The sequence below is a fragment of the Bemisia tabaci genome, chromosome 2 (genome assembly GCF_918797505.1).
Source record: "Bemisia tabaci chromosome 2, PGI_BMITA_v3".
NCBI classification, from domain to species: Eukaryota; Metazoa; Arthropoda; class Insecta; order Hemiptera; family Aleyrodidae; genus Bemisia; species Bemisia tabaci.
The window spans coordinates 43,488,819-43,502,937 of record NC_092794.1 but is presented as its reverse complement, the minus strand read 5'-3'; the positions used below and the strand labels follow the sequence as shown (position 1 = coordinate 43,502,937).

The window sequence follows — 14,119 nt, the reverse complement described above, 5'->3', positions numbered from 1 at the left end:
TTTATCATCCATCATCCATTTCCAATGCAAGCAGTGCAAGTTTACTAATTATTCTTGAAGTGTAAGGATTCACTGACTGCAAAATTTCATAGCTTCCATTCAGTTTTTAATTTATGGGAGTTTTTCATGCCTTGAACTTTTAGAGAATGTCCTTTTGGCATTGAATGCACTTTTCCTCACAAAATAAGGAAATGATTCCTTTTACTGAGTACTGTCCAAGAGTTCAACTAATTCTACAAGCACAAACTCATTTCAAGCTCATTTTGAATTGAAAAAAAAGACAGGATGGAGGATAACTAAAAGAAATCTGCAGGTAAAGCTGACGGCCTAATTATTTTGACTTCAATTAAAACTTTTTCTTTTTCTTTTTTTCTCTTTCTTTTTGACCAAGGTTTAGGCAAGGGCACAAAAATCTTGGACTTTCTTTCGACTTGCTTTTGGACTTGCGCACTATGCTGCCATCAAACTGCATGACAAGGGTAAGGTAAAATGGGCTGTCAAAATTTCAATGGAGAAGTTATTTGCACATAAATTAGAATTGAAAATAAATATTTTTTGATGAATTTTCTAAAAGATATGTCTTTTTTTATTCGAACTTTATCATGTAAGTAGCTTGAAAGAGAAGTCGGGACGAATTTCTTTTGCCATTTGTTACCAAAGTTGCACCAAACTGAAAATTAAGTCAACGATGAAACTGCAGAAATCCGTACCTCAGTTTGCTTGTTGCAGGCTTCCTGTCATACTTTTTTTCTTGAATCGAAAAAACACCAGTCAACATTTCTTAAAAACTTTCCTGATTTTTCTTTTCTGTGTCTAAAGAATAATCTGTGCAAATTTCAAACAATAGCAATGGATTGTTCTCCTTTGATAAAATGAAATGGGAGCCAAGATTCCAAAATTCCACATATGAGATATGCGTTCCTGCAGTTTCACTATCAAAATGAGTTTTTCAGAGCAAATACACTGTATATTTTCAAAACTCAATGATTTTGAGAAGTTGATAATACTAATGGAATTAAATTTTACTGGTCCAAATGATTGACATTGAGACAGGATGCGATACTGCTAGGAAAAAAGTGACAGTTGAATAAAAAAACAAATAAAATATATTCATCATCTTTACAAAACGTTGATACTATAAAATTATCAGAGGTCAATAACTAAATTATTGATTTTACATGCACTAAGTACAGGAATTTTGGGGGTCTTTTTTTATCACAGATATATAAAATTGATAGATTCAGAGCCTCCGGTTCATGCAATGGTACAAATACAGAGAAGCACATTGAATGTTACTCTAAAAGCAAAGAATATTTGTACTTAAAAATATGGAAGTTGCTCCATTTGGTGCCAAAAAAAGGGCCAAAAGCAGTCATCGCGGAATTATGGGTTATTTTTATGATTTTTGGAGAAAGAGGATTTACAATTGATGGATTAAGCAGGGCACTTGAGCTAAAGAACATTGAAACTAGTGCTAAGAGCCTGCAGATTGTACACCAATGTTCTTCTTCGCGCTTTTCATGCTTGATGAAAAGTTCTAACTGAGTAGCTTAAAATTGCTGAGATCTCAATTTTTTCAAAATTGACATGGAATAACTTTGAGCACAAAACCTCTCGAATAAAAAAGAGGAAAAAATTACTTTTGTCTCCTACTTGCTCCTCTTTTTTACTCTTAGGTACAGGCAGTACACATGGCATCTCTTAAACTTGAATGGCTTCCTCAGCCTCTGTATTTCATATGTATATGTTAAAAAGGCAGTAGAGTTACAGGGACAAATGCGAGCACAGCCCTCAGTCCCTTTAATTTTTCAGTTTTGTTCCAGTGATAAATCATAGTGCTCGGAATAAAAATGGAGGAATACCACTGATGGTCTGTTTTTGACACAACCAACTTCAGTTTAGAGGTTCTTCATGCAATCAAAGTGAGAGTTTCAAATCCATCTACAAATTGGGAAAATTGATGTGGCAATTAATCAAAAGCTTTGAATCTTAGGTCATGCTTTTGTCAAATATTCCCTTACAAAAAGAGTTAAATGCATCTTACGAAGATAAAATTGCTTTCAGTTGTAGATACAAACTGCATTTATGTATCATAACCAGACTGTTTACATTCTTCCACAGAATCTTCACTTTTCATTGCGACGAATAGATCTGAGGCGTCAACCAATTTTTCTTCTTTGTTCAGCTCTCAACTTAGGGTAGAATCCAGTGAAATACAGAATTGCTTTATCCTTTCCATTTTGTTGCCTGAAAAAAAGAAAAAAGATATATTTTAAGGAACCAAATTGAAATCTTAAAGCAGTGTTCAATACTGTACATCAACTTCTCTCTCAAATATCAATTAATGAACAAAATAAACACAAGCAGTGCAACAAGAATGCGGAAAAAATCTGACTAAATATGGTCAGCATTAACTTTTCTGCTGTAGCCTAATGATCTATATACACCTCTGAACTGACTTCTCATTGTCGTGTTATTATTTTTTTGTCAGGGAAAAGAAATTCAGAGGAAAATGATGATAATGTTACTTTATTCTTTACCGGAGTATCAATGAATGAAGTCAAAAAACCTGAAAATCACATTGTGATGTACATCTCGGCTCATGTTCTGTTTTTTTTTTCCAAAGAAACCAATAGTTTCTATTGATATTTTCTGCCAATTGTCTTCACTTTTTTTAAAAAAACAAAATTACATAAAATTGCGTGGAAACAATTTGATTTGTTTTCCTAAAAAAAAAAAACACGATCTGAGTTTTCTAAACGTTGCAATTGAGATATGAATTTTCCGCATTTAGTCATAAATATGACAATTTTAATTATAAAGCAAGAGTAATCCACACGTAGATGATCAATGCAACCGTGATTTTTGGATAGCTACCATTTTCTCTTCCAAGATTGAAGAAAAATAAATGTTTGCACATATAAAGATTTCAGCGAATGAAAATGCAAATTGAGACTTACGAAAGATCTTAGAACACTATCAGCTTGGGAGTAGATTTTGGAATGGGTTGGAGACTGCGCTTTCTGATGAATTAGAGCCTGCTGATCCCTGTGGCACGTCAGCGACTACAAAGAAGGGAAAAATTAAATCAGGAAGATGAGTATTTCTAGTGAATGAATAAAATTAGGAAATAAAACTAAAATTTGATACCCTACAACACAAACTGATTATTGAAATTGATAGACTAAGCAGTAAAGAAAGAAGACAAAGAGAAAATTCAGCGAACTCATTGGTTGAAATGGGTGGTTTTCATATACTAGGGGGAAAAATAATGGATGAACTATAGAATCGCTCGTGAGTTGCCATTCGCCAGTCTATTGCAGTGTTCGAAACTCACAGGCGCCAAAGCGCCAAACGCACCTAAAAAATCGGCCATGGCGCCTAAAAAATGAAGGCTCTGCGCCGACGTGGCCCCTAAAAACTGCCCCCTAAAAATCTGAATTTTCATATCAGGTGATTATTCGAAATTTACAGCACTACAAATGAAAGCTTTTTCTATTCTTCACGATTTCATCTTTTGTGCTTTTGTCTTCCCCAAGTTACAGCTACTTACTAGGTCTGTTACAAAAACATCTTGCATTTAACTTTTCACCAAGTGCGCCGTAATATATAGGCAAAAAGTCAATTTGGCCCCTAAAAAATCTTCAATGGCGTCTAAAAATGGGCTTGATGCGCCACTTGGCTCCTAAAACTCAAAGGTGAGTTTCGAACACTGGTCTATTGCTTACCTCATGTATCCATTGCAACCACCCACTGTTACCAATAAGATTGCTTCATTTTCCCCTAGTCTATCGCAAATGTCAATCATTTTCAATAATCAAGCTAAGAAAGAGTGCAGTATGAACATTCAAAAGTTGCTAAACTCTCCTCAATAGAATATTTTTGTTTGCCAAAAGAATGCAAGTATTTTCATATAACGGAAAAAATTAAGAGAGAAGTCGAATACATTCAATTGTTTTCACATACCTACACAAAACCATATAAGTCACCATGTTACTGCTCGGTTCAAAATCCTGGAGAGGTAAGTGGAACATGCCATTTTCAATACTCAATTTTTGATCTACAGGTCTCATTTTAAAAGTAAGTATATGTCAGAGGATGTTAAGATTACGCAAAGCGCACTTTGATAGCTACTTGGATTTGCTCAGAAAACAAAAAAGGGATACTCTCTTGACAGCCTTTACATATTGAAGTATAAAAGACTCCATTGAAATACTTACATCAATAATAATTTTATCACACTGCAAACTTGTGGCAAGCCTGATTCGAGCATCTACATCACTTAACAGATTGAAGTACTTAAGAAGAACCTCCGAGGGGGCTCCAGCAGCATGAAGTTTTCTGATAACATCTTCAATGGCCAAGTATGCATTTACTCTTTTGCCACCCAACCATGTCTGAAACATTCAAGAGGGGAAATTGTGAAAGCGCACATGTTATCACAACTTCAACCAAAAATACCTCACCTGATTTCAGCCATTTAAAAAGTAAGTTCACACTACATAAGTTTACACACCTCTAGGGTGCGACAGGATATCTGTCTTTTTCATTTTCAGATTGAAAGGAAATTCAAAAATCAAGATGGCTTATTAATGGTGAAACTACCAGACTACGTATCTCCGATTGCGACGTCACAGACTTCTTGTCATACTTTATTTTTTAAATGGAAAACTACTCAACATCAATTCTTGAAAACTTCCTTGATTTTTCTTTCTCTGAGCAAAGAGGCCTCTGTGAAAACTTTAGGGAATAATATTGATTTATTCTCCTCGAAAGAATATGATGGGCACAGATATTTTTAAACACCGCAAACGATATACACAGTCAGGTAGTTTCACCATTGATATACATATTGATTCTGAATTTCATTCTAAAAGAGTCTAAAATTCATTTTGAATGGACCCTACTGTGGGGTAATTAACGTCAGCCCCATTTTTTCTTAAATAAATTGTAGTCTTTGGAACACCCAAAATACAAGTTAAGCAGGATGGAAAAACAGGATTAGATTAAAAACAATCTGCTACTAGGAGGAGCACCAAATTTTTTACTGCAACTCATGGTTTCCCTGACGAATGAACTTGACTTGTCTTCATTTGTTTTCCTTGCAAAAGTCACTCAAACAATTCAATGTCTCCCAGGGAAAAAACTGTGGACCTATGACTTAAGAACAAATTGAGATAGAGACTTGACATTTTTGAGTGCTTTTTAGGAGACGTTGTTTGGGACTCCTCCCCTTAAAAATCCATGGAGATCCCTCTGAAAACAGGCAAGATCTTTAGCAGTCATTAGATAGGGGTGGTGTGGGACCCTATGGTAGGCTCAAATCTACCTGATCGGGAAACAGTAAATAACCAGAAAAATGCCAAATTATACCTTTGTAATGATGAGATTTTCGATGTCATCCCAGGATTTTTTGGCAGCACGGCCTTTTACTGTCGACCATTGCAACTGCTTCTCTGTTAAACCTAATTCTTTGACAAGATGGGAGGGGTTAGAAGTGATTGATTTTTGATCATTCCAATGATGCTGACACGCGTATGTTAGTGACTCTATGGCTGATTTTCTAAATAAATCAGGATTTACAGTCTTCTGCCATTCTGAAAATCAGGAACGTACAAAACGATTACACACAAAATATCTGACATAAACCTGCATATGAGACAGATGTCAGCTGATGACAGTGGCCAAGGATGTCACTAAAATGAGTCTGTATAAAATTAAAGTAAGTGGAAGCTGGGGTTTTTTAAAGTAGTTGGTGTTCAAAACCAAACTTTCCAAAAATTATGCATTCTTAATCAGATTCTAGCTTGCCATTATGCTGCAGTACATAAATACTTGAGACATTAACACCAACTAAAATTCATTTCAAATTTTGTTTTTTACCTGATTACTGCTACGACTAATTTATTTGGCACTTTTGAGTTTTCATTTCTGCTGAAAATATGCTCTTAAAATCTTCATATACCTGAGTGTAGACTGCTGTTTATAAACCAGGTATCGCTCAACTTGATGACTTACCTAGTAATTTAATAAAGTTTTCTAGGTTATGCTTGTCAGGGCTATCAGAAAAGTGATTACTCAAACAGTGCTTCAGCCTGCTGATTTGTTGACTAGAATTCAGGCATGCATACTGGAAATTTTTGATCTGAAATTAAATTTCAAAAAAAATCTGAGTATCATAAAATAATTTGAGCGATTTAAAAATATGTGGCTTCTGGTCAACTTAGATATGACGTTCTGTATGACCTCAAGAGCACAAGGAACTTTTAACATTGGACTTTCTGAGCGCCGATTCCAAGAAAGAAGGGGACTAAAAAGTGAAATTTTCAGTATACGTACGTTCATTATCAAATAGCAATATCTGATTAATGATCAAAGAAAGCTTTTGTTTCCTTGTTGACCAGGAAGATTAGACTGCTGAAAACAATCTAATGCCTCTGAATGATAAAATCATGCAGTGCCGTGTCCACACACATCGCATCAGTCCCACATCTCCGTAAGAAAACACGAATAAGAAGAGTGAAGAATTCACTTCTCAGCCCCGCTTTTCTTGACTTTTGCAAATAAAAAGTTCCGTTGTAGACACCCATAGTTCTCAAGGAGTCGAATAGAAAATTATATCATACCAAATAATGACAAAAGTTAGCCAGCTCCAAATTTTAGGGTATTCCATGCAGGGTACTTTTAAGAGGAAACTGATCGATGCAAAATGTTAGAGATAGAGGACCTTTCAATCTATACTTGGCCACAAGTATGTTTAAAAGGCAGAAGGTTTGACTGAGTACAGAAAAGTTAATTGAAAATATTCAGGTATGTATTTCCCACTGAGCATCTCTATGCAAGTCATTTCCTGAATTGATCCGGTTGATAAACATAACTAGGTTTCTTTAAGTTTTTCACTTTTACCTCAGTCTTGTCTCTCCATTCCTACAATTGAATCAAGACATGCTAAAAGATTGGAAGTCATAAACTCATGAGCCATACCAGACATTATTAACAACGGAAGCCAAGGCTCATAAGTTTTTTAATTTCGGCCTTTCCGCAAGTATTAATTTAATTGTTTTGTGAGAGACTGTCTAGCCTCATTCAAACAGAATATTTTACAAGCACTCCATTTTAGCCTTGTTATGTTTCTGATCTCTTCAGTGAATTGGATAAACTAAAATATATCAGTGAAGTAAGTATACTTACAGCAGCATCTTTTGTTCGTCCCAACATTCTAGACAAAATAAATCATAAATAGACATTAGTATGTAGATCAACAGTGCTTGAAAGTTAGTTTCACATGAAAGATGGGATAGATAGCACATTTCATTGTAAAGAAAACTGCAATGCCAGGAAAGTAAGAAAGGTGCTCCCCTCCGAGATTCTTTTCTTGTATACTTCAACTTTTTGGCGAGTTTGGAATAGTTTCACGATCCGTAACATATATATATTAACAATAAAGATTGAAGAGAGCCTCTCTTGATTTTTAAATTTCCCTCACTTTAGCCTTAAAACTCTGATCTCAAAATGCGATCCATCCTTTTTGCAAGTATTCTTTCTAAAGCTCATAAGTAAATAGACTTCTGTTACATGAGTGCGCCTACTTCATTTACTTTTTGTGGTTTTGTTTTGCTCATTTATTAATTTTATTCTGGTTTATTGATAACTACTGTGATATTAATTTTAACATTATGGTTGACTGTGGGTCAACTTAGGTAGAAATCTTCTTTTCCGGTTAAAAAAAGAAAAATACTCACATGTACAAATCAGACAGTTCCTGAATCTGCATTTTTGTTGATAAATAACTTGCATACTGATTGACAGCCACAGGGTATTTTTTCAACAGTTGATTAAATAGTGACTTTTTCAATGAGTTACTCAGGTACAAAACAATCTGTAAATAAGGGCCAAATAATTACTTCCAATGCACTTTAAAAAGCAATCCCTTTCGATAGAAAACTAAACAATTCCCTTTTCATTCCTTGATGATTGCTGAAAAATGCTAAACTCAGTGCCATTGTTGAGAAGGCAAATTGAGGATTTAGATTAAATTTTCTCTCTAAAATAGCCTGGTACATACATGAACATACCGGGAACTTTTCTTTCCCAATGATCTTTCTCTGGACCGTTGATCTAAACTGTGTTATTAATGATTCAGAGATCCAAATGAATTTAATGGTACTTAACACAAAGCTTAGAATATGATATATTGTGTAACAACCAATTAACAATGTCATAACCATAGAAAATGCAGGTATTTGCAAGCCTTAAAGATTCACAGTATTTTTTAGTGTCCGATGTTTTTAATACCATCTTAACACTAGGTTACTTGTGGCAATTAGAAGGTGCTTTGTATCCATATGATCTGAAGTTTGAATCCAGGTTACAGAATTTAAACTTGAAAATACAGTTCTTATATTTCTGCAGCATTAATGATTAAAAACAACATTACTTTTTCAAACACACTGAAATTAAAATGTAATGACTAATGAGTAGTATGTCAGCTTAAGTAAGAAAATTATGATGGTGACCCCTCATAAATCATTTCCTTAAACTTTCAAGCTGGGCCATTTTCAAAATGATAAATTTCCTCTATATATTTTGAAAAATAATTATCTCTTCTTTATTAGTGCTCTTTGTTGTCAGCCGCTATGCATATTTTATTTTTGCACTTTGCAAAGAAAATGTTTTCGGAAATACTTTACCAATAAAGTGGATTGAGATTGTTTAAAGGAAATGATTGGTGAGGAATATGCTCTTCACTCAACATGCTATTCACTATATTTATTATCAGCATATTTAAAAAAATAAAGATATTTTCCATCGTCTATGCTTCCAAATGGAGATGCACCATCAGTATGATTAGAAGTAAATTTGGTGAACCCACCCTATACTTCATAGACATGAAGTGGGGGTGCTACCAGCTATAATAGAACTTAGATGATAAGTTACAAATACTCACAGAAAGAACAGTCTCTCCGTCGCCAACACTGATAGCTTCTTCCAATAGTGCTTTTTTACTTGTGAATGAGCGAAATAATTCCAATGAAACAGGCTGATGGAATAACATCCTACTTATGGTGGTTTTGACACTAGGTGTTTGCCATCGGTTCTGAAATAGAAAATAAGTTTTTTCTAAAATGATCAGATTGTCATATCATAACTGACTCAGTTACGATGGCTTGAGAGGGAACATCATTATTTAATTGTAAAAATATGGCTGTGCATAACAAATCAAGGCTGTAAAATAATTTTACAGCCCTGATCTGCTAAAAATTACCAAGTGGATATCTTTCAGCAGTGTCGATCTATCAACATTAAAAATGATAGGAATAACCCATCTACTAAGAGAATAGATTTGAGTCATATGAGGGCCAAGTTTAGGATAAAGTCATGCAGACCTTCTAGCAAAAATGGAAGATTAAAAGATAGATAGCTTCTGCAATAATCTAAGACAAATAAAACGTTTTCCTTTGAACAGTTTTTGAAAAAGATCCGTTTGCTAAATGGTGGGTAAGCTGAAATTGTAAACAGTATGACAGAGTTAACTACAGGGAGATTGTAAAAACCCTAGAGACGTTGATTTTTGATGGAGTCTTGAGCAGTTTATGCATGCATCTCAATTCCGATTGTCATGCTTTTCTGCATCACCTTCCCTCGCTTTCATGAGCATTTCCACCTCAAGAATCTTACTTGTCTTGACAATTCCAGATAAATCTTTCTCAAATCTATCAATACAGATGAATCTGTTTTCCTTGAGGTCCAATTAAAAATAATTTTCAGCAAAAAGAACTGAAACAAGAGGTTCTATTAATTTCCTGGAAAGGAGGTGGCTTGTGCCTTTTGTGATGTGTGCCCTTAATCCCTTAATTTATTGTCCCTGTAAGTTCAAGCCAAATTATGCTTTGCATTCTTCTGCCAATATAAATATAAACCGCACATGAGGACGTATCACAACTTTTCACATGGACCGTAGAGAGCATGGGATTATAGGGACGTCTCAAGATATTTCTGAATTCCCCTAGGTCAGTTCTGAAAGTTCATCACCATATCTACACTTGTTCTAAAATTACAAAGAGCCAGAATATCTGAACAATAACAAATTGATTCCTTTTAATAGAAATACTGCCGCAACTTGTGCATGGGACATCAAAATCTAATACAGCCTTGTGGTTCATTCTTACCTTAACCTGCCGCCTTAAATACTTAACTTCCTCCTGTATATTCTTTGTGTTATTTGACATCTCAGCATCAATGCTTTCACCATAAATCACTGCAAAAAGTAAAAAAATTATGAGAAAAAGTGAAAAATATAAAAAAATATGAAAGGAATGAGATCTGAATATTAAGAGCTTGCGAGAAAATACTTTTCAGAGGTAGCTGTGTTACAGACCTCTTTTTTTCTTTTCTTCTTAAAGTTTCATGGATTCATAATTTTCTGTGTCCATTCTTGCACTTTCCAATGCTAGTAATGACAAATTTTGAATCCATTTTTTTTAGATCAAAAAGATCAAATTTATTCTGGCTCAATCTTTGGTTCTATTAAGCCCTCTCTCACTTTCAAATTATGAAAAAAATGTTCCAACTGTTCAGATTGTCTTGACTATTACCTTCCATAATTTTTAAGATTTGTCAACATACAATGTTTCAAGAAATAGCCAAGGAGCTTTTGCATAAAATGTTAACACTCGTGCACTCTGGGTGCTTCAAAATGTAAAGCTTCATTTTTTAAACTTAAAAATGATAGAGCTTTTGTCACATGAGTTGAAACTTTTTTAGATATGTCCATCATGCCCAGAGGACAATGGGTTGAAAATAATTGTAACCTCATCTGAATAGGTACCATTCTAATTTGAGTATACTTACATAAAAATATACTTTTTTCAGATATTAGCGTGGTCAGGGGCACCTCACTTTCAACCTCACTCCTTTTGAATGAAACACCTGAAAACATTTAGGATAAAATGCATTGAATAGCCATGAAAAAAAAGAATAGGTAGTTACATAGGTATGCACATAAGTAAAAATTAAAATATTTACCATTGAAATAATTTGTAGATTTTGTATTACATCATTAGTCTTCATGGAATGACTTCGTTCCGATATCATTCACAGGGTAGGTACACAAAGAGTACGCACGTCAAAGCAAGACATTCAACTTGAAGGAATAAATATTTTTAGATGCGCTTGCATGATGTAATCTCGTTAGCATGATGCATCTTTCAAGAAATCAAGTTTATCTAAAAGACAGTACCTATGTGTGTCTCGACCCTCCATAGCGTAGCATTACTTATTCCTAACAACCCATTTTTCGGGTTTTTCAAAACTGAACTATTTCTCTGTGCTATGATGTAAATCTGAATTCAAAATGATTGGCAAAATATTAAAGTTTTGAGGAAAAAATTTGGGACTCTTTTGTTTTTACAACAGCCACAGCATTAATTAGTATTTCCCAGAATCTGAGACCCAAAATTAATTCATGGCATAAAGATAAATATATAGTTAGAAAGATAAAAGTACCAAAAAATAAGAGTAATAAAAGTGGATCTACAGGCTCTGCCCGACTTGTTACAAAAAAAGAGGCAGATTTTTCCAATTTTGGAAATATCTTACGTATACTTCCTGCCAAACGTCAACCAAAACAGTTTTCCGGTGCATTTTTTCGATTACCTAGATAAATGGTAATATTTTCTTAAAGTAGCTATTAAAATTAGACATCTCGAGTGAAAAAATGAGAGACACCACTCAAAACTGCCTGACACAAACTTCAAAATAAACAATTGTTTCTTCAATATAGATCCTCTTGTTAGAGTGATAGTGATAGTGATGAATTCATCTTGATGAAAAAAAGATGAATACTTTTGACAGTAAATTCATAGTTTATAATTAATTACCAGCTGATGGACCACTTGAAATTGGGCTAGAACTGCCTATGGGTTCTTGGCTCTGAAACAAAAAATTTAATACATAAAAACACTAGTTGAAAATTAAAAGAGGACATTTATTTAGAGGTTCGATACTACTTTTGCGCCAAAACCTCTCAGCTGCCATTTGTATGAGTTAGGAACTTTTGATTCGGTGACTGACGAATCGCAACGTTGCCGCGTAATTTTTGTACCGCCTCGGTAGATGGTCCTAAAAATGGTTTGATCCATCGAAAACCGTCAGATTTGATTGGTCGAATATGTTGGCAATGGTGCCCATTATTGTTGATGGTTGATAAGACAAAACTGGGCAAAACTTCTCATAGAGGTTTGGAACTTTAAATAAAATTTGCTTAAATAGCGACTTATCTTCAGATCTACATCCTCTTACTGATGAGACTTACTGAATTCTAAAAATTGTGTAAAATAAATCCCTAGTCGTAGTATGATAAAAATGTTCAGCATGGAATAACGGAGAGTTACCGCGCAAATAACAAAATATAGACATGTTAAGAAATCACCTAACAGTTTGCAGTTGTCAACAACATATACTCTCAGGCATTCTTAGAACTGATAAGGTACAGTTTGAATAGCCTGATGGTAGAAACAGTTTTCCAAAGGGCTGGCTAACTGCTAAGGATGTTGAAAAGGTGCTATCAAGTATGGTGAGTACAAAGCGGTGCTCAACATAACCGTTAAACCATCTACAGGGCTAATTTCGGAGTTTGAAGGGTCGAATTTAGGATGCATGCTTTCATCGTGCAAACTGTTTCCATGTTCTGCAAAGAATTTTCTTCAGACATCATGAAAATCCACTTTAAAAATAGAGGAGAGTTGAAATTGAAACAAAACAGCAGGAAAGGCATGAAGCGCCACGATGGGCAACTGAGTAATAAACAATATGATTGTGGAGGCTTGCGCAGTAAGTGATACCTCCTATTATGAAGAGTACTTGATAACTCATTACAGAAAATAAAGAAAACTTACATCATCAAAATCGAAAGCAAAACTCCCTATATCACTCGAATTCCAGTGAGATTCGTCATCCTGCAAACTGTGAGATTGCATTTTGACAGAGATGAGAGAAGTAAACAATATCACTCTGAAATCTTGGGTAGAACCTCTTCTTAATACTAAAAATAACTAATTAACGCACGAATGGATAAAAATGTATGGCTGAAAAAGCATTTTAACAAGGAAAAAAGTACTTATCAACATTTACACAACACGTTCACATTTTTTGTTTGTTTATCTTCGTTATCTCTCACGACTGTGGCGCTACGACATACAGTGGTCATAAACGGAACTAACTTGCTCGCATCTTGCATTATGCACTTTTGCATTGTTTGAGACAACTTTTTAAGCTGTGTCTAAGTAACAAATAAATGAATGAAATCAGGGCCGGATTAAGGGGGCGGCCACATGGCGGCAAATTTTGCAATTTCTTTTAATGTAGGTATAAAAAGAAAATCGGATTCAGAAAAAAAATGACAGACGAGAAAAGGCGACAAAATCTCTCATTTCCTGAGAGTTTGGTAATTTCTAATTTTGTCGTCTTTCGGTGATACAAGAGACAGTAGCACCTTCAATTAGTCGAGTTGAGAGAGAAACCACACACGCAGCGACGCTGCGCAGAGAGCAATGATGACGAGGACTTGGAAAAGGAGAAGCCCTCAGCGCAGCGGTCGGCATGTAACACATATTAGCGCCTACAAGAGTGAATGGATACTTCACACATTGCGTCAAAAACAGTGCGGTCAGCGTGAAACGCGTAGCGCCTTCTAGACTTCATGAATACTTCACGCATTGCGCCAAACACAGTGCGCGGTTAGCGCGGCGCGGCGGCGGAAGTTAAAATTATTAAACCACATTTATGTCTGTTCTTGCATAATTTTTACGTTCATTTCTTATAAATGGAAGGCCTTGTTCACACAGAGATAGCGACGGTGAAAGTCGGCAATCACATAACTCGTTTGCGGTGTCTGAAAATCTCCGCCTCTGCGTCATTTTTTTAAAGGAGAACAAATTGATATTATTTCTTGAAGTTTTTGCAGAATTTTCTTCGCATTGAAAAGAAAAATCATGACCGTTTTAAAGAATTGCCGTTGAGTAGTTTTCTATTTAAAAAATAAAGTATGACAGGAAGTCTGCGACGTCGCAAACCGAGTTATGTGATTGCCGACTTTCACCGTCGATAGGTTTACGGAATT

General features: G+C 34.9%; 1 protein-coding gene across 1 annotated transcript; it reads right to left on the bottom strand.

Moving 5' to 3' along the window:
• Nucleotides 1-1,088: 1,088 nt before the first annotated feature.
• Vps16B (Vacuolar protein sorting 16B) lies at nucleotides 1,089-13,169 on the bottom strand. Its single transcript, XM_019055919.2, has 12 exons — nucleotides 12,897-13,169; nucleotides 11,880-11,931; nucleotides 10,852-10,929; nucleotides 10,170-10,258; nucleotides 8,948-9,097; nucleotides 7,743-7,879; nucleotides 7,192-7,219; nucleotides 6,019-6,145; nucleotides 5,374-5,597; nucleotides 4,221-4,397; nucleotides 2,961-3,065; nucleotides 1,089-2,247 (listed from the first exon to the last, which is right to left on the bottom strand). The coding sequence occupies exons 1-12, from the start codon at nucleotides 12,975-12,977 to the stop codon at nucleotides 2,227-2,229; spliced, it is 1,269 nt and encodes a 422-aa protein (XP_018911464.2). The 5' UTR covers nucleotides 12,978-13,169; the 3' UTR covers nucleotides 1,089-2,226.
• Between the last annotated feature and the right edge of the window lie 950 nt (nucleotides 13,170-14,119).